Genomic DNA, 20,331 nt, shown 5'->3' with positions numbered 1-20,331 from the left:
TTCCAATTCTGTGTCTCCCTCTCTCTCTGCCCCTCCCCCATTCATGCTCTGTCTCTCTCTGTCCCAAAAATAAATAAAAAAAAAAAAAAAAAAAAGAAAAGAAAAAGCGTACTTAGTTTTTGAGAGAGAGAGAGTGCGGGAGAGAGCAAGCACGTGCAAGTGGGGAGGTGCGGGGGGTGGGGGGTGGGGGCAGAGGATCCGAAGCAGGCTCCGCGCTGACAGCAGCATGCCCAGTGTGGGCTCAAACTCCCAAACCAGAAGATGGTGACCTGAGCCGAAGTCAGGTGCTCAACCAAGTGAGCCATCCAGGCGCCCCTTCTGTCATTTGGGGGGGGGGGTTCTACGTAGATGATCCTGTGAACAAAGACAGTTTTTTATTTTTTCCTTCCCAGTCTGTGTACCTTTTATCTCATCATCTGTGTTGCACCGGCTGGGATGCCTGGTGCCATGTTGACGTGCAGCAGTGAGAAGAGAGACCTCCTTGCCTTGTTCCCTTTTTAGGGAAGCTTTGAGTCTCTCGTCGTGAAGTAGGATGTTAGCTGTAGGTTTTTTGCGGACAGTCTTTATCAGGTCGGGGGAGTTGCCTTTATTCCTAGTTTACTAAGAGTTTTTCTCACGAATGGAGGTATTTTGGGAACAGTTGTCAGTGAGCATCTTCCCTGGGAGGTCAAAGGGGGAGTCAGGCAGGGAGACCTTAGGAGGTTCCTGCCATATCCTGGTCTCAGGAAATGCGTCTTGGTCTAGCCAGGTGGGAATGGGGGCAGTAAGAGACATTGCCTTTGTGAGGGCAGGTGACAGATAAGGGGACAGGGCACAGGAGGAGGATAGGATCGACCCAGAAGGGCGCCCATGAGTTCTCTGCCCACCGGGGGCAGGACGTAGAAGTCAGGCGCCGTGCACGTCTCCTGCACCCCCACTGCCCCCTCGCAGATGGGTGGCTGAGGCTCGGGTTGGTGAGGCACGCTGCTCGGGGCCTCCCTGATCCTGAGCCCGCTTGCCCCTCCCTGGCCTGGGGACCGGTCATGGTGGTGGCCCGATGGGGGTTTGCGTTAGCCCTGCCGTGTCCAGAGGAGCAGCAGCTGTGTCCGGCCTGGTGGGTGGCACAGGTGCGGAGGTGGAGGTCGGACCTGCCGTAGCGGGAGCCGGTGCGATGAGTGTGTGCGGGGCCGAAGAGCCGGCTGCCTGGGGAGGGGGAGTGCGGGAGGGGGACGAGCCCTGGGAACCCTGGGCGGGGGGACGTCCCCTTCGACTCTGCAGGTGGTTCTGGATGTTGCTGTCCTCCCGAGCCAGGGTCAGGCGGGCCCACGCAGCGACAACCAGTAGTGGGACTCCGTGCAGCCAGGCTCCACTGCTGACTGGCTGTGCAGGTCCCCTCGACCCTTGAGTGCCAGCTCTCGGAGCCATAACACGGATGGTTAGCAGCGCCCCTCAGGGGGACAAGGAGGTGTGCCCCAGGGAGTCTTGGTATGGCAACAGATGTCACTCTGCTCAGCCCCCACGCACGATTCAGTGTTTCTACAAAAGCATTTTCGGTACACCAGACTCCTCAAAGGCAAGCCCCCTCTTTGGTCTGGGGTTCAGGTGAACAGGCCCCCGTGTGCTCCAGTACCTGGGAGGAGTTGGCCGTGTCACTGCAGGAGGGAACCCGCTCAGCCCAAGACCTCCTGGGGCTTTAGGGGACTTTCAGGGGTGATTTTTGGTACTTGTGTTGGAAAGCAGCCCGCCGCAGTGAGGGGGCACCTTGGTGGTGGAACAGAGTGGGCGTGGTGATGAGTGCACGTCGGGGTGGTCGGGGTGGACGGGAGACCAGCCTTGGCAGAAAAGGGCGCACGTAGGAGGGAAAAAGGTTTGGGGGCCACCCTGGCCGTGGGGGATCCCGAGGGAACAGCGTCCTGGCTGATGCTTGCTCGCCAGGCAGCCCCTCTGTCTGAGTGTCCTGGCAGGGAGAGGTCTGGGAGCCGGCATTGACACAGGAGATCTCAGGCTCCCTCGGCTGTGTCGTCTTCTACGTGATTGAAACGGGGCAGCATGGGTTTGTAGGTTGTAGGGTACTGCGTTTGTACCGTGGGAACCAGGGGTCGCTTTTCTCACGGCGAAGCCGGACTTGTTCTAAAGCAGAGTGAAGCACTCTGGGGGCGGCTGGCGTGCTCCGTTTTCAGCACAGGATTTAAGATTTTACCCCCCACACTTGTGAGTCAGTTCCCTTAGAACGAGCCTGGCCCTGGCGCTCTGTGGGTGTGGCTTCAGACCGAGTCCGGCCAAGACATGGCCCTGCTCTGCTTTGGTTGGTCCTCACTGTTCTTGCTTCCAGCATCCACCCGCCCCCTTGCGCTTGTAGGGTGCCAGTTTCGGGGGGGGGGGGGAGGTAAGGCGAAGCACAGTGGGTCTCTGCCGAGCAGTCTCACAGACAGACTGTCAGGTGGGAGCGAATAGCGCCCAGCTTCCGTGCGCGCTCCATCACACCTGGTGTGCCGCTCCGGAGAGAAAGGATGTCAGCAGAAGTGGATCATGCATTCTGGGATCGTCCTCTGTCGGGTGCAGACGCTGGCCGCAGAGTTCCCAGAAGTGGCAGTGTGGCCCTCTGGCCGTGACACTGAAATCTCAGGTGGTGATCTTTATGACCGCGGGTTAAGTTAGTATGAAATTTCGTAGGACACAGGTAGCCCCAACCACAGTGGAAAAGATCGATACACCAGACTTCAGAATCAGAAGGAAACTTTTGCTAGGTGATAGTCGTCGTTGATAAACTGGAAGGCAGGCTTCGGAGTGGGGTGGTGCATCTGACGGAGAACTTATGTAGAGCACAGGGAGGCAGGTCAGAGCAGTGGTCAGAAGACCGTTAAGAATGGGCAGAAGAGGGGCGCCTGAGTGGCTCAGTCAGTTAAGTGTCCGACTTCAGCTCAGGTCACGATCTCACGGTTCGTGGGTTCAAGCCCTGCCATCGGGCTCCGTGCTGACAGCTCGGAGCCTGGAGCCTGCTTTAGATTCTGTGTCTCCCTCTCTCTCTGTCCCTCCCCCACTCGTGCTCTGTCTCTCTCTCAAAAATAAATAAAAATACTTAAAATAAAAAAAAAAGGATGGGCAGAAGGTCTGAACAGACACAATAGAAGGTATAAAAATGGCCCTCAAGCATATGAGAAGATGCTCACGTCGTTGGTTATCAGAGAAAGACACGTTAGAGTCCAGTGGGTACCCCATCGCTTCCACGCCCACTAACAGGCTGCATCCCAGCCGGTGGGTGTGGGGGTCATGGAGCCTGCAGGTTGCTGGGGGTGAGTGCCCAGTAGGAGGAAACAGCATGTGGCAGGTGCTCGAACAGCCCTGGGTCCTTGCTGTGTCCAGCAGCCTGTCCAGGAGGAGTGAGGTGAACGTCCGCGAGGGACTCCCTGGCAGTGTTTGCAGCAGCCCTACTCACCAGAGCCCAACTTGGAAATAACCTAAATGTCCGTGAGGTGCACGGCGTGTGGCCCGTCCGCAGTCGGTACTTGGTGACGTGGAGGAAAGGGTGCTGACACCTGCAGCCTTGTGGAGGGGCTCACAGCACTCTGCCGGGTGCAAGAAACCAGGCCCCGGGGACCGGCCGTTGCACGATCCCAGGTCTCTGAGACCCCAGGAGAAGCCGCGTGGTGCCCACAGCGGTGGCCTGCTCTGGGGAGCCTGCCACGTGGTGCCGGGGTGCTTTGTAACTTGATGGAAATGTTTCAGGTCTCGACTGCAGGAGTGACTACTCAAGTGTGTTTATTTGCCCGAGCTCCCAGATTGTGCACTTAAAACAGGTGGACTTTATTCTTTGTAAACTAGATTTCAGTAAAGCTGCACCTAAAAGGTTATGGTGCCTCTTTCTCTGTCTGCCTCGGTGCTGCATCATGTTCTGGAAGGGAGGGTAGTTGTCATTTGTATAAAGTGCCAGCGTCTGCGGTCTCCTGAGGCCAAGAAGCTGGCTCTGGTGTTCAGGGGCTTGTTTGAAATGGCTTCGTTAACGGTCGATCGGGTCTGATATGCGTACACACTTTTTTTATGGCTAAAACAGAGCGCTTGGAAGCGTCTGCATGCGGTGAGGAGAGGTTTGTTGGCTGTGCCTGGAGAAGGGCCGCTGCCCCCCCCCCGGGCACCTGTGTGAGCAGTTACGTGCTGGGGGCCGTGGGCACCACCCGAGTCGGGTCCATCTTGGCTTTGTTCAAACGGAAGCGTCGCGTGGTCTTCGTTAGAGAAAGTTGAGTGTCCGTCAGGGGCTGGCTGTGCACTGAACCCCACGGATGCGTCTGGGGCTTCCCTCCAGGCCTGGCCGTTTCCGTAGTGGCCGCTAGAAGGTGCAGCTCCCCTTGTCCGTAGTTACAAACAACATCTGGTTTTTAAACAGATGTAAATACAGAACGTATTTCCATGTAAATACAGCAGCCCCCCCCCCCGCCCTTATTTGCAGGGGGATCCGCTTCAAGACCCCCAAGGAAGCCCGAAAGCGTGGGGGCACCAAGCCCTACACGCACCAAGTGTTTTCCTCGACACACACTCCGCCCTCGGTCGAGCGCGGTTTATAAACCCTAACCGGGCGCAGCGGGAGATTAACAATAACGGTGAAACAGAACGGTTGTGACAATGTGCTGTGACACACGTCGTGTGACTGTGGTCTCTCTCCGGGGCACCTTCTTGTCCTGGGCTCACCCTCCTCGTGCCCAGGTGACGGGACGAGGTGCCCGCGCCAGGGGATGGACGTCACGTGAAGGACGCGGCACGTGACGCAGAGCCAGGCTGCACCTGACCTTCCGACCTCGAGTCAAGGGGAGGGTCCTCTGCTTCCCACGCGGAAGCGGCGGGAGCCCAGCGTGGATGAGGGGGTAACTGCCGTGATGTATGCTCATCCTGCAAGATTTGATAAGGACAAAAAAATACGGGAAAGATGTGAAGGGTGATCCATATTCTTGTCACCAGGCGATCATTGTGGCTGTCCCTGACGCACCGTTTCCTTTCTAAAAGTTCCCCGGTCCTCCACTACTGTGGGGAGTTACAGACTCCGTGGTTTTAATGGCCATGTCCTTACCGAGTGCCAGCTCTGTGCCGGCACATTACATGTGATGGGGGTCCTTCCGGAAGGGGTGACGGGCCGCGTGCGCCACACGAAGTTCCAGCACGCACACATCGGGGTCTGCTGCACAAGTGAGGCGGGGTAGGAGGTGCTGTTCAGACGGGTGCTCAGGGAGGCCACTCCGAGGAGGGACAGGACAGGGGGCCCCTAGAGCGCCTGCGGAACTTTCCAGACAGCGGGCTGAGCCTGCATTCTGGGAGCAGCCGGTGGGGAGTGGGGTCCCAGGGGTGTGGCTGTGGCAGGTGGCGGGCGCGAGCATGCTGGGTCGCTTGCACGGCGGGCTTACGTGTCGTCCGCGCTGCTCTGCAGTCTCTGTGCCTGTGTGGCTGGGCATGGTCCCCGCCTGCCTGTCCCCAGGTGCTCTCTTGTGTCTTCCTCCACGTGCCCCGAGCATCCTTTTCCTCCCGGCCTCTGCCTGAACCTGGAGTTAACTTCTGTGTGCCGGCGGCGTGGCTGTCAGCGTGCGGGGTTTGTGGACGTGGGAGGAGGCGTTGGGGGATGGCCCCGCGCTGTTGCTCTGTCCCCGTTGGCAGTGAGCGCCCCCTTCCTTCAGCCGGAGAAGTGTCAGCACGTGGCTTGGGCAGGGCCCCGCATCTGGGGTCAGGGAGCCAACCGCAGGGTACTTCCGATTCAGGTTGCTAACCCAGCAGGGGTCCCTTAAATTCTTTGAAATTGTGTTTGTAGCTCTTCCCTGGCTCGGAAAATCACAGGTCTGATAATGCAATCCTGTTTACTCACTTGGCGTATCGTACCATATACTTAGAGCTTCACAATTAAACAGTAAAAGTGGAGTTTAAGGTTTCTTGCAGTTCCTGTGTGTTCAAACTCCATTGAAATAATTCCTTTTTCTGTGTGTTTTGTTACCAGTTTGATGATACACGCTTTAGTTCTCTGCCCGCGGCAGGAGAGCTGGGTCTGCAGAAGCCTTTCCTCTGTCCCCTCTCTCTTGCCTGTCCCCAGAGACAGTTTAAAGTTTTTATTTTCATTGGTTTCTGGGCCATTCATTCAGTTTCTTTCTCTCTCTCTCTTTCTTTCTTTCTTTCTTTCTTTCTTTCTTTCTTTCTTTCTTTCTTTCTTTCTTCCTCTTTCAACAGGCTTTTTTATGGGGAAGGGACTGAAGAAAGAGAATTGGATGAGAACTGATTTATTTTTATTTACTTTACAGCTTTTTATTTTTATTTTGTTTTTTAACGTTTATTTATTTTTTGAGAGACAGAGAGACACAGAGCATGAGCAGGGGAGGGACAGAGAGAGAGGGAGACACAGAATCCGAAGCAGGCTCCGGGCTCCGAGCGGTCAGCACAGAGAGTCCCGTGTGAGGCTGGAATCCACAAACTGCGAGATGATGACCTGAGCCAAAGTCAGACGCTTAACTGACTGAGCCACCCGGGCGCCCCAGTGTTTCTTTTTGTAAGAATAAGCATGTTCATGTTCACACCTGAAGTGCACGTGTGCGGAGTTGCACCCTGTTTTCCTTGATGATGTTACCCTGGAGATCATCTTGTGCTGGCATTCTGTGTTAACTGAGAAACGGACTTTTATATCTGGCCCACTCAGAGAAAAATTACTTTTCCTAGCGACACCTTCCTGCACGGTGCAGGCACTAAAACCTTCAGAATACCTCTGGAAGGAATGGTCCAGAAGGACACCTGAGCTCCTCCTGCCACAGCGACGAGGCCCAGCAGCCCACGCGGCCGAGCCGGGGAGCTCCGGGCTGCAGGTGGGGGCCTGCCGGGCGGTCCCGCCGGCCGAGGTGAGAGGCAGCTCCCCCCGGGCTGCTGTGCTGTCGCCAGCGGGTGACTCAGCCTCCTGGCCACGCGCCAGCCGGGTGTGAGGAGGCTGTCCTTTAAATAGAGCTCAGCACGCGTAAGGCTTTTCTTGGGGGTTAGACGCCCATAAGACACATGCAGCACAGTGCACCCGCTTTGAGAAGTGCGTGCATCTGTCCGGCCCCCTCACACTCCGGACGCACATGCTCCATTCACCCCCAAGGGCCTCTCCTGCCCTCTCGTTGACAGGCACGCGCCCCGCTTCGCGTCTCTGTAGTTTTGTTTGCCGTGTCACGATTTGCGGAAACGTACTTGCACATCGCGATCGTGTCTGGCTGCTTCACGCGGGGTGTTCTGGGTTCGCCCTGGTCGCGCACACACCGTATCCGTCAGTCCACCGGGCGCCGGCGGTTCGGTTTCCTGGTTTGGGCAGTAATGAATCAAGCGTCTCTGAGCGTTCATGGACAGGGCTCGGTGTGGACGTACGCGTGCGTGTTCTTTTCTCCAGGGTAAATACCGGGAGCGGAATTGCTGAGTCACAGGGGAAACCTGTGTTCAGGCTCCTCAGGCTCAGGCCAGACTTTTCCTAAGTGGTTGTGGGAATGTGCTGTTCATCCAACAGGAGAGTTCCTGTCCCCGCACGCCTGTGCTGGCACGTGGCAGGGTCGGCCTCTTGCGTTCTAACTGCCGGTGGGTGTGTGGTGGCGCCCCACCCATCTGGCTTCACGGTCCTTTCTTGAGACTTAGTCTGCATATCGTGACGTCAACCCCGTTGAGCGTCTGACATTGAGTTTTAACAAACACATACGTTACGTGTGACTGCCACCACGGTCAAGGTGTGGACTCCTCCCCAGGCCTGTTGGTGGTTACCCCCGGCGGCCCCTCACTGGCCCTGGCACCCTGTCACTATGATTTGCCTTGTCCGGAGTTCCGTAAATGTGAGCTTGCACAGTGGTGGTCTTGTGTGTCTGGCCTCCTGCACTTAGTGGGACGCTCCTGAGGCTTAGCGGGGTGTCGCACGCACCCCTTTCATCGTGGACGACTGTTCCATGCCGTGGATTTGCTGCATTCTAGCCGTGCTCTGAATCGTCTCTCTCTAATTGGTAAGAGTTAACCTCTATCCCGGTTACGATTCCTTGGAGGTCACGTATGTGGCCGGTGTGCTCCTCGGCTGACGGCCAGCCTTTGCACTTTTCTTCGTGGCGACGAGTGGGTTTCTTGGTTTTCCTGTAGCAGCATTTGTCTGTCTTGTCTTCGTGGTAAACACCTTTGAGTCATGTTTAATACCTTCTTCCTAACCCCAAGGTCCCAGGGATATTCTCCTGTATTTTCTTCTGACATCTTGACATTGGCTTCCGTCCCACAGGATCAGCTGTGTGTGTGTGTGTGTGTGTGTGTGTGTGTGTGTGTGTGTGTGGTGCAGTAGAGCTCGGGGTCACTCTCTCCTCTTTCTCCAGCAGACAGTTGTCCCAGCACTGTTTCTTTGTTCCTTACCCCACTGGTCTGCATGTCCCTCTGCAGTATTTCAAGTTTGTATTGCATAGGGGTCAGTTTCTGGGCTCTCGGTGGCTCTCACTTGGTTTATCTGCCTTTTCCTCGGTAGCATCGTGTCCATAGTGTAGCTCTGTGCTGACACTGGGGCAGTACCTCATTCGTTTCTTCCAGAGAAATTGTCTGTTTTTTGGTATTTTGATCTTGCTTATACATTTTTCAGCCAAATCTTTGAAGCTTGTGAAAGTCCCCAGAGTTGCTTTGATTGGGATTGTATTGGTCCGTGGGTCAGTTCGGGGAGGATTGACATCTACGGTATAGTGCCTATGTATTCATGAATTTGGTTTATCACTCTTTAGATCTTCTGTAAGATCTTTCATTCAAGTGTATGTATTTTTTTCCATGTAGGTCTTGTTAGATTCTTTCTAGGATTCTCTAAATAGTAGTTTTTAAGAATTGCATTTTCTAGTTTTTGGTGATGGTACATTGGATTGTAGTTGAGATTTGGACATTGACCTTGTGTCTACCAATCTTATCAAATGCTTTCATTAAAAAATGTGTGTGCCATTAAAAAAATTTTATTTATTTTGAGATAGAGAGTGAGAGTGTGTGGAAGGATCAGAGAGAGAGAGAGGGGAAGAGAGAGAATCCCAAGCAGGCTCTGCTCTATCAGTGTGGAGCGTGATGTGGGGCTTGAACCCATGAGAACCATGAGATCATGACCTGAGCCGAAGTCAGATGCTCAACCGACTGAGCCACACAGGCACCCCTGTGGGTGCTGGTTTTTTTGGGTGTTACATGTGAAGAATCCAGTTCTGTACAATTAATGACAATTTCATTTCATCAGAGCCTTATGCTCCCACTCCCTGACCTGTCCTCTGGGCTGTCGGCTTGCTGGGACCTTGGGTACGGTGTTGGGTAAAAGAGGTGATGGCTGGCCTCTTTGAATTATTCCTGATTTCAAAGGAAATGCTCCTAAAGATCTGCCATTGGAGATGATAGTTTGTAGATTCCCTTCATCAAGTTAAGGAAGCTCCTTCCCACTGCTAATTCTCCGAAGTTGTTTGCTTTTTTTGGCGGGGATATTTATTCTGTAGTCATGAGTGGATGTTGAGTTTATCAGATGCTTTTTCTGCCAACTGTGGGAATTGCCTTCATGTTACTGAAAACTGCACAGTGTCTCTTGTCAGCACCTTCTTCCTCCCACCTACGCTCTCCTTCCTCGTTCTCCGGCTTTTCCAGCCGCACCCCCACACCCACACTTCCGGAGAGTTCCGAAGCCACCAGCTAGGAGCCCCCGGCTTCTCCTTCCCGAGTGCCGGCCCCTCCTGCCTGGGCCCTTGGGGCCTCGCTCTCCTGTGCTTGGACCTCAGCCTCCTGGGTCCCCTCTCTGTGCCCTTCCCAGCTGTCCCTCGCGGTGTCCTCGCCTGCGTCTCTGGGACAAGGTGTGTTCTCCCTCACCCTCCCGGCAGCGAGGCCCCACTCCTTCCCGCGTCTTTACCGTGTCGCTTCCTCCGTGAAGCCCGTTAGGCCCCTCAGATGAGGTGCGGAGGCCCCCTGGCTCCGGGCTCCTGCGGTGCTGCGTGGCCCCCCTCCACGGCCTGGGTGGACGCGCGCGGGTCCGCTGCTCGGCTCGTGCCCTCCCCCCACCACGCGGGAGGCCCCAGGAGCGGGTGCCGCCTCGTGCCCCTGGTTTTCGTTGGTGCGTGTTGCATGCTGGCACGTAGTAGGTCCTCCGTGGGTGAGTTGCTGGCTGACTGCGGGAAGGGATGGGCTCGGGCCCCTGCTTTGCTTCCTCGACTCCAGTGTTCTGAGAAGCGGGGTTGCCCGGGGCTGACGTTCTGCTGTAAATCACGTAAAGTCACGGCCTCTGCCACCTGACCTCCGTTTCCTTGAACTTGTGCAGCGTTTGCACGAAAACTTCCACAAGAGGCAGGGTGTCCAGGGTTCAGTGTAGCTGCTACGGCCCCAGGCGCTGGACGGGCCTCCAGTCTGGCTCCCCCCGAGTCCGGTCCCGCGGCACGGGCGGCTCTGACTGTTACGGCGCCTTTGACACTTTGAGGTCAGTCCCTCTCCTGCGGCCTCTGTGGCTCACCGGCCAGCTGGACACGTGCGAGGGCACAGACGCTCACCTCAGGGTGGCCAAGTATGCGGATTTGAGGGTACAGTAGATGATACTGACTGTGCGAGGACGTAGACCTTGCTGAGTAGAAGGCCATGGGGATGACCCTGCAAGGGATAGTGCCTTTCTCTCTGCTTACGGATCCTGACAGAGACCCAGAATGTTCTTCCAGAGCATCCTGCGCATTCTCCGCCTCGGTGTTCGTGCAGAGCCACCTGTCCTATTTCCAGAGCTGCTCTTGGGACCCTGGACATCAGCACAGCTTTGTGAGAGAGGCGGTGCAGAGGCGGCTGCTTCGGCACCTGCCTGGGGCTGCTCTGCACGTCTGCTTTGGGACTGCGTTCCTGAGGTTTTGCCGGGAGCATGTGCGCGTTTACTCTTGTCTACGCACGGTTTACACTAGGAAGCACTTAGGGTGAATAACAGCAGTATCCCTCACGGGAGAAGACAAAGTCCAGAGAAGGGGGGTAGCGGAAATGAAGGAAAGGCAGGATGGACTGGGGGCGAGGGCACGAGGGGCCGCGGGCTGTTCCGCTGCTGTGGGAGCGCTGGGGGCACAGGTGGGGAGCAGAGCCTCCCCCGGTCAAGGCTGAGGGAGCACCAGAGGAGTGCATGAACCGCACCCGGAAGAGCGTGGTAACGTGTGTGTGCAGAGGCTCTCGGGTGATGCAGGGCGTTTAGGATTTCAGCCTGAAGAGTAAGAGGTAACTGCGCTCCGTCTCGATCCTGAGAGTTCAGGGAGGTTGAGGGGTTGACCTGGGCCAGTGGGGGTGCTCGCTGCCCACACGGGGAGGCTGCCCGGAGCAGGAGTGCAGGCAAGTCGCCGACGCCCCTGATTTCAGGGGTTTTAGAGAAGTGAGAACATGAGAAGGTGGCACTGGCCGAGCAGAGGAAGGGCCAGGGCGCAGAGCCCACGACTCCTCTCCCAAGCGCCGTGCCCTCCCAGGCAGGGGCAGGGACAGGGACACTGGGTGAAGTGCGGTGGGCAGGTGCTTGTCCACCAGCCAGGCAGGTCGGGCCGCGGCCCCTTGAGAGTGGGGAGGCCTGGGGCCATGATGTCGGAGGGCAGCCTGGCCCTCGGTTAGGGAGGCTGTGTCCTCCATCCTGCCCTGTTGTTGGAGAGCCGGCCGTGTCTTTTCTGGGGACGGTGTCTTCTCTCCACCTTCCGGAAGAGCGGTGACATGTAGACAGTGCTGGAGCCGCAGGGCGGGGCCGCCTGGACCCTCTGGCGCGTTGGTGTTTAGTAAGTGTCTGTTGAGTGCGAGGCCCCGGCCACCCCCGGACACGTGCAGCATGGAGTGTCTGGGACCGGGCTGGGCAGACGTCCATGGGAGAGAGCACCTCGGCTCCCAGGGTTGCAATGGGGCCACAGGGATGGGGACGGTGCGTGGGTCCCGGGGTGAAGTGGTGGTGGACCTTGGGGGGGGGGGCAGAGGTGGCGGCAGGCAGCCCTCCTCACAGCCCATCACCCAGCACTCGCCGGCCCTGTTTTTCTCGCTGTGGATTTAAGTGACGCGGGGACTGTAACACTGACGTAAAGGGCCGTAGATGGTGGGGCACCGTGCAGACACCCTGAGCCGTGTGCAGACCGTGGTTTTCGGCTCTCAGCACACCGCTGAGCACGCCCGCGGCACTGTCACCCGGGTCGGCCCCCTGTGTTGCTCCGCAGGTGTATTTTTACGTCACACATCAAGGACATGCGTCTCTCCCGGCACACAGTCGGAGCACATTCCTCTGGATGATGTGCGGTTCTCGGTGCGCACGTGGCCCGCTGGCTGCACTTGTGCCTCCCGGGCGAGGGACGCGCCTTCCAGCACTGGTGCTGTGAGAAGAGACCCTTGCCCAGAATTTAAGCCCTGCATCCACCCCAGGCTGTGATAGATGTAGGTGAAGAGAGTCATCTAGTAATTTGCCCGTCTTCGTTAGTGAGGCTGAGCTCCTTGCTGCCTGGCCCTTTGTGTTGCTTTTGGGAATCACTTGATACATTTTTTGGCCACTGATATTTACTTAAAAAATGTTTTTAGATTTTATTTTTAAGTAATCTCTATACCCACTGTGGGGCTCGAACTCACAACCCTGAGATCAAGAGTCACATGCTGGATGGACTGAGCCAGCCAGGCGCCCCTTGGGCACTTTCTAAAGTAGATAAGACAGCTGTGATTACGACAATTTAGTCAAGATTTGGACAGAATTTTGTTTTCAGAAATTGTGCTTTAAACACATTCATTACAAAATTTCGACCTGTATGGAAATGTTTGATCCACCCCACCCCCCACCCATGGCCTCTTCCACCGGCCCAGCCCGTGGCAGATGGTTTTGCAGGGTGTGTGTGTGTGTGTGTGTGTGTGTGTGTGCGCGCGCGCGCACGCGCGTGTACATGTGTGTATGTGTGTCTAAAACACAGTGTCTGAAGAGTTCTGGGGACATGCTACTTTAAACTGTTAACGTCCTAAGTTTCATCAGGACTTGGAAAATCCAAGGATGCTGTGAGGAGAGGGAAACGTGATGGGTTGTGGAGTCCTGACTCTGTCTCAGGCCGCCATCCGCTTTGAACCCTGAACTGGCGGGGGATCCACCTGCCCTGAGGCTTTTTTGTGTTTCTTTTTTATTGAAGCGCCGGGGACCCGCAGCGGTATGTTGGTTTCAGTGCATCATGCACGACGTATGACGTGGCGATTGGCATGTCTGTCATGGTCATCCCGAGTTTGGTGTTTTGTTTTCATCAAACATTTCAGATATTTTTTCTAATTTTTCGCATTTGAAAGCATTGACAGCATGGGAAAACAGTTCCCTTTTTTTTTAATATTTATTTTTGAGAGAGAGAGAGAGGGAGAGAGCATGAGCAGGGGAGGGGCAAAGAGAGAGGGGGACACAGAATCCGAAGCAGGCTCCAGGCTCTGAGCCGTCAGCACAGAGCCTGACGTGGGGCTCGAACCCATGGACCGCAAGACCATGACTTGAGCCGAAGTCGGAAACGTAACCCACTGAGCCACCCAGGTGCCCCAGGAAAACAGCTCTTCACATGCATGTCCACCAGATAGCACACTAGCCACTGGTTGTATTTTTCTTGGCTCCTTGTCCTTACGATGGTTGGGCTTGTTTGCAGCTGGCCCGTGGAGTGCGGCTGGAGGTTGTGTTCTCTTTGTCTGCCTCTCCATGCAGACGTTTGAGGGTGTCATTCCTGCACCCAGGGAGCTTGTGCTGAGGGAGGCACCATCCGGGAGCCACAGTCGTAGGATGTGGGCCTCGAGCTGGCTCTGGAGGCAGCAGAGCAGAAGGAATGTTCTAGAACAAGGCCCTATGGTAGGCGGGGGCTCTGTGGCTGGCGTCTTCGAGGTGAGGCTACAGAGGGAGGGCCACCTTATCCCAAAAGCTGTGGGAAGCCCCTGCAGGCTCTTTGGTAGGAGGGTTTCCGAACCATCGCTCCATGGTGAAGGGAGGTTGACCATGCTGCTGGGTGCCAGTAGCTCATCCCTGGTCACCTGTACTTTTCTGTTTTATGGATATTCCAGAGTCACTTGTCCTTTTATGTGCTGGTGTACTTCTGGTTTGTTCCCACCTTGTTACACACAAAGCTGCTGCGGGTGATGTGTGTGTGGGTCTGTGTGTTGAGGTGTCGCCCTGGGGACCTGATGTGCGCTCCCTGATGACTGGTGTGGCGCACCCTCACGTGTGCTCACTCGCCATCTGGTGTCTTTGGTGAGCGGTCTCTTCAAATGTGTTGTTTCTTATGTGTTTTCTTGAATTCTGTGTGTGTTGTGGATGCAGGCCTTTCCTTGTGTGTGGGCCCTGCGAGGACTCCATTCTGCGGCCTCTATTTTCATTCTGAGTGTGGTTTCCAAAGAGCAGAAGTGTTTAGTTTTGATAAAGTCCAGTTTACCAATTTGTTTTTATGGGTTGTATTTCTGGTGTTGTGTCTAGACTATCTTTGCCTAACTCAGGGTCACAAAGATTCCCCTTCCCCCCCCCACATTGTCTTCCAGAAACTTAGAGTGTTAGGGCTCACGTTTAGGTCTGGGATCTGCTTGGAGTTGCTCTTGGTGTATGGTGTGAGGCATGGATCCAAGTGCATGCTTTTTGCGTGTGGATGTCCGCTGGTTCCCCATTTGTCGAAAGGCTGCCCTTCTCCCATCCAGTTGCCTTTGTAGCCACCACTGGTCCGTGTTTGTGCAGGCCTATTTCTGGACTGTTTTGTTCCTTGATCTGTTCGACTTTGCCTCAGTGACCGCAGCTTTCTGATGCCTCTGGAAAAGGTCAGTGTTAGCCTCGACTCGGTCCTTACCCCCGCTTGTTTGGGTTACTCTAGGACCTTGTGTTTGTGGATTGTAGAATCAGCTTGTCTGTTTGCACACAAAAGCCTGCGGGGGTTCGGGTGGGTTTTGTGTTACGTCTGCAGATGGCGTTTGCGGGGAGTTGACATCCTAACCACGCTGGCCTGGTGAAGCTCTTCACGTCACGTGTTCCTTAACGTTTCTCGGCCGTGTTTGTAGCTGGCAGTGTATGCTCAGATGAACTAAAGTTCATGATGAAGGCATGTGTGTTGTGCAGGGAGCTGCACAAGCTGGAACATGAATCGGGTCAGAAGCTTCATCTCCAGCTAAATATTCAGAAATGCGGTGATGCCACTGCTCCCTCCCCCGGAGCAGCAGTGTTTCCTCCTGTGCTGCTCTTGCTTCCAGCCTTGAACTGCCCCCCTGTGCAGATGAAAAAGAAAATATTGAACTTTGCAACAGTAAACAGGTCTTAAAAGAAAGGTGCCCTCGGTGCGCGCTGTTAAACACCGATGCCCCCCGGAAGACGCAGGATGAGCCTTGACGAACAGGGCCCCGCACTCTGGTGGGGACTTCTTCACCCCCGAGCTGGCGCCCCAGCTCAGCTGGCCGGTGGGTCCTGCACCACTGTCTGCTGGCACTTCAGGGGCCCGGGGGGAGTTTTCCAGAAACTGGAAGTTTGCAGTTTATGGACGAGCGTGGTGAGATGTGACATTGACCAGCTGCTCGTGAAGGGTTGAAACCCTGGGACCAGGGCCACGTGTCTGGCCTCACGTGTGAGTCGGGTGTGGATTGGGCTCAGCAGCACCGTTTGGTACAGTTGGTGCGCTGCCCCCTCCCTGCTTGGGCCTGCGTGGCGGGGTGTGGTGCCAGGACACGGGAGCCCCGCCCACGCGCTTGTCTGACCCTGTGCCCCGAATCCTCGTCCCTGTGCGTTTAAGAGGCGGACAGCCATAAGAGTAAAAGGAACACTTGGGCCTTAATTTCCACCAGCTTTACCGGTGTCCCCGTTAGCATCTTGCTTGGTCTGCTGCTCCTCCTGGCGGGGCTGTGGGTGGCGGTGTGGTGGGAGGGCCCCAGGGACGGTCTCCCTTCTACCCCGGCCCTCCCGGCCCTCCCCCTCCGCGGTCTCCTCCTCTTGGCGCGGGAGCGTGGGGTGTGCGGCACTCAGAACTGAACCATCCAGCGAGGTGCAGACAGACTGCGCCCTTTTCTTGGGCTCGTCCTGACTCTGGCTTCTTCAGCATCAGCGTCGGGGCTCGGGGCACAGTCTCATTCTGCACGTGTGTGATCGCGGACGGCTTTGCCTTTCGTGCCGCTGTCTGTGTTGACTCTCACCACGGCCCGGTGGAGACCTCGTGGCGGAAGTCTGGTCCCCCTGACCCCGGCTGCTACTCCCTGCTCCTGTCACTCCAGCTCCCGCTGTTCCCTCGGGGAGGTGCCCCCTATTCCAGGCCTGCGTGTGAAGGGCCGTGGCCCGAGCCCCCTGGCTTCCCCAGAATTGAAACAAATTTGTTTTGCTTTTAAATTTCAGCATGGTTTATTATGAAAGGGACGCTTTGGAGGGAAGCTTACTTAATGGGCAGGTGGGGTTCCCGGCGGAATCCAAAAGTGCCTGTTTAATTTGTAGTGTAGCTTTGACCTACGTTTTGGTTAAAAATACGATAAGGAATGTTGTAGGAGAGGGATCATGACAGCTAACATTGGGTGAAAACCTTGAGTTTATCCTGAACTCTGGTGCTCGAGGAGGGGTCGGATCCGTTCTTAGGAACTGGCGGTCCGCGCAATACTGGGATACTGTGTGTGTGCTCCGCTCTGCTGTGTGGGGCGCCCTGCCTCCCAGGGAGGGGCGGGGTCAGGGTCTCGTGCGGCGAGCACAGGGAGGCCGGTCACTGCTGCATGGCACGGACCTTGGAACTACCGGCAGGGTGTTCATGCCGTGCGCTGTCATTTTAAAATCTGAGCTTTCACAGCAGCAAAAGATAGAGAATAGTCCAGTATCCTCACCAATAAAGAAATCCTAAATACGCTTTGGATGGAATATTACGTAGCTACTGAAAATTGTGTTTTTGAGGAATGTTGAATGACACGGAAACAACTTACGCTACAAGAAGTGAGAAGACGACGCGGGCTGAGTAGCAACGCCATAGCCTCAGTTGTGTTCACAGTGGCCTTGGCGTGTTTTCCACGCACACGGTCACCAGAGGACGCGGGATTTCAGGAGATTTGTTTTCCGTGTGCGTCTCTGAGTTCCTCAAGTTTCCCGTACAAACTCTACTCTGGGAAAGATATTAAAATTGTTAAAAAAAAAAAAAACCCAAGTTCTTTTCTGTCTGCCCGATCAGGGTTGTGGCTTCCGTGGACTGGCTGGTTTTGGCTTTAATGTGTCTGGAGTAGAGGGGAGGCAGCGGCTCCCGGGTGAGGGAGGGGCCGGGCTCCATCAGGAGGCCTGGAAGGCCGGTCCGGGGCTCCCGGCTTGCCTGGTGACTGCCTGTAGGGCTCGGCTGCATGGGCCAGACAGGCTCTGAAGGGTCTCCTGAAGTGGGCGTTGTGTTTTCCGTGTCAGGGCTTTGCCGGGTGGCCCGGGTGTGCGGGGGGCCTTTGGCGGCGTCTGTGGGTGGGGGAGGGGCCCACCTTGCCCCTGCAGAGGGTGGGGAGGGGCGGCCTCCCGGTGTGACTGTGGGCCAGGCCTGTGTGTCTCAGCGTTGGCAGGAGTAGACTCTGTACAGCTGCTTATCTGTTTGAGATGAGTGGTCACAGCCAGAGTTGACGAGATCCAGGGCTGCGATAACGTCATTAAGACGGGGTGTTCGACGCAGCGGTCAGTGTGGTGACCATCCTCGGGCTATTCTGCCTATTGCCCGATCAGTGACCATAGCTGGGGAGACTGGGCGTGAAGTGCGGCCCCAGGACAGCGCCTGCCCTCCTGTGCGCGTAGCCTTCCCTCCGCCTCAGGAGCGAGTGGCTGTTCTCGGGTTCGCGGTCAGTGGGGGTCCCGGGGTCTACGAGCAGCCCGCCTCCCTCGTGTCCAGCTGTGTCCGTCAATCTCACTGCTCCATTTACATTCCCACTTGGACGTGTTTGTAATGCCCGAGTCCAGTTACGTTACCTGCTTAAAGTTACATGGTCACTTCTCCAAATTTTGTTCAAACCACAGGCCTGCTGCGTGGCTCATGGTACCTTTTCTTACGGGTCTGTGGGGCCAGGGCACCACTTCTGTTTTGTTAGCATCTTAACCACGTCACTGGTTCATACATGTCTATCCTTTAAATATTCCTCTAAGTTTCTGTAGGTGTGATTTCTTAAGCAGAAAAGCAGCTGATAGTCAAAGCGCGTTCATGCACTGCCACGTTAACAGGTTTAAAGTTGGGGCACTAAGTCACGGGTGCTGGCGGGCCCTTTACGTGGCTAGGGGCCTGGCCATCCCTCCTCGCTGCTCGGCGACATCAGCAAGTGGCTTCCCAGAACCCTAACGAGGGGGAGGGGGTCTCTAGTGACTAGTGACAGGGGATGGTGGGCTTGAGAGACTGGCATTGGGAGGAGGGCCAGGTTTCCTCTTTTGGGGTCCCCAGTGTGCTAACAGGCTCCAGGGTCTGGGAGAGTTCAGCAGAGTGTTATTTCAGCAGCTGGTTTTTGTTTTGTTTTTACATTTCAGCACGGTTTATTATAACGGGGATGTTTTGGAAGGAAGCTTACTACTTAATGGGGATGAATGTGGTTCTTTGAAATGAGGGATTATAGCTGTGAGCCCGGGAGAGGCCTGTTACTTCTGGATGTCATGCTGGGTGTCGAAGGAGCCGGGACCCGGGGGTTCAGGGGCTCCTCTGGGAGTTACTGGGGTCACTCGAGCTCCCGTTTGGTTCGGGAGGGAAAGCCCTGATGCTGCTCGTTGTGAGGCCGGCCGGCCGTTTCTTCTCGGAGAGGCCACCTTGCGTGCAGCCTGGAAGAGGCCGGGCCGCGCCAGGGTGGCCTCCTGTCCCGGAGCGCCAGGCACCGGGCCTCGTGCGAAGCAGAGCGTTTCTTCCTCGCCCTGTCCCACCGAGTGGGAGACTTATCCCCAGGTGGGGATAGGCTGCTGTTTCTGGTGGAATCGACGACGTAAGTGCTTTGTGGTTCTTGAAGCTACAGTTAATGCTGCGTCTGGCTGATGGCACTTGCTTCCTGGTGATGGAGCTCTGGAGCTGCCAAGCACGGGTGGCCGTCCCTGTCCCTGCGTGTGTGTCGCGGGCGCCCCAGGTTAGCCGCGGGCGTGGCACGGCCCCCGCACCCGAGAGCAGTCCCGGGAGTTGTGTTCCCGAGAGGAGTGCCTGCTTCGGGCCCCCAGGACCCCAGGCCTCCCTCCTCCGAGACGGCCGGTGGGGCTGGGGGCGGTGGCGAGCGCCGGGCCGCCTCGTGGGGCTGGCGTGTGGCCGTGCAGGCGGCCGCGGGGCAGGTGCCGTGGCCGCGGGAGCTTCGCCGCCTGGCTTCCTTTCCAAGACTCAGTTGCTGCTTGAATCCCACGAGGAAAACCTCGTACGTCTTTCTGTCCCGGACGCCGTCTTTCCGTCCCGGACGCCGTCTTTCCGTCCCGAACGCCGTCTTTCCTGGCGAGCGTGCGACCCTGCACTCTCGCAGCTTCTCCTTTTTCCTTCTCAGAGCCGACCGGCTCCCCTCTGGTAGGGTCAGCACCTTCCCCGGCTGTGGCGGAGGGAGGGCGGGGGCGGGCACGTCTCCTGACGCCAGGTCTCCTCTATCCCCAGGTATGGTCCTCGTGCGGAGCGAGAACGGGCAGTTGTTAATGATTCCTCAGCAGGCCTTGGCCCAGATGCAGGCCCAGGCCCACGTGCAGACCCAGCCTCAGACCACCATGGCGCCCCGCCCTGCAACCCCCACAAGTGCCCCTCCCGTCCAGATCTCTACCGTACAGGTGAGTGCACGCGCGCCAGGTGGCAGCAGCCCGAGGGACGTCCTTCCGGCAGGTGTCCCGCGAGGGCGGAGAGGGGCGGCCACGCGCGGCCACCCTCGGGAGGCTCAGGGGAGCCAGCTCCGCGTCCATGCTCAGCGAAACTCTGCCTGGACTCCGTCCTGTCTGTTCCCTCCCCTCCCGTGACTCCACCCCCGGTGCCTCAGTCTCCTCTTCTGCAGAGTGAACCCTGCGTGCGTTAGTGTTATTGTCAGGGAGGCGCGTGAGAGCGTCAGGAGATTGCGTTGAACGGCACCCCCGCCCCACGTGCTTGGGGGTTAGCACCCTGGGCCCGGAGGTTGGCTGGAGGGGGGACGGGACCCCCGTGCTGGCGTGTCTTGTCCGCATCCTGACTTCCGTTCAGCGCGTGCCAGCACGCTACCCGCGTCTTGTCTCCCGATGCCTTTCTGCCCGGTGCCGTGACCCTGCCGTCCTGACTGGCTGGCTGGTTAGTAACTCAAGTGGAGGCTGGAAGGGGCTTGAGGTCTCTTCCTCCTGTGATTTCAGCCGCGTTCCCTCGGGAGGTGAAGGCCTGCACTGTAGACGGAGGACTTGGCTGTGCAGGGAGACACCGTGCCCCTCATCGAATGTCCAGGGCGGCTCAGAGCAGTGTTGTCAAGGCCCGTGGGGCCGTGTGAAGCGAGATGCAGGCA

General features: G+C 56.8%; 1 protein-coding gene across 2 annotated transcripts in view; it reads left to right on the top strand.

Annotated features, from left to right (window-relative positions):
- The window catches only part of TAF4 (TATA-box binding protein associated factor 4), a 66,478-nt gene that overhangs the window by 17,095 nt on the left and 29,052 nt on the right, over nucleotides 1-20,331 (top strand). For both annotated transcript variants that reach the window (XM_086702625.1, XM_086702626.1), the window contains one exon: nucleotides 19,476-19,642. In XM_086702625.1, the coding sequence (XP_086558751.1) occupies nucleotides 19,476-19,642 (167 nt within the window). The remainder of the gene's footprint in view (nucleotides 1-19,475; nucleotides 19,643-20,331) is intronic.

This window comes from Puma concolor, chromosome A3 (assembly GCF_028749965.1).
Source record: "Puma concolor isolate L17-30 chromosome A3, mPumCon1.1.hap2, whole genome shotgun sequence".
Taxonomy (NCBI): Eukaryota; Metazoa; Chordata; class Mammalia; order Carnivora; family Felidae; genus Puma; species Puma concolor.
This window is presented reverse-complemented; position numbering and strand designations above follow the sequence as displayed.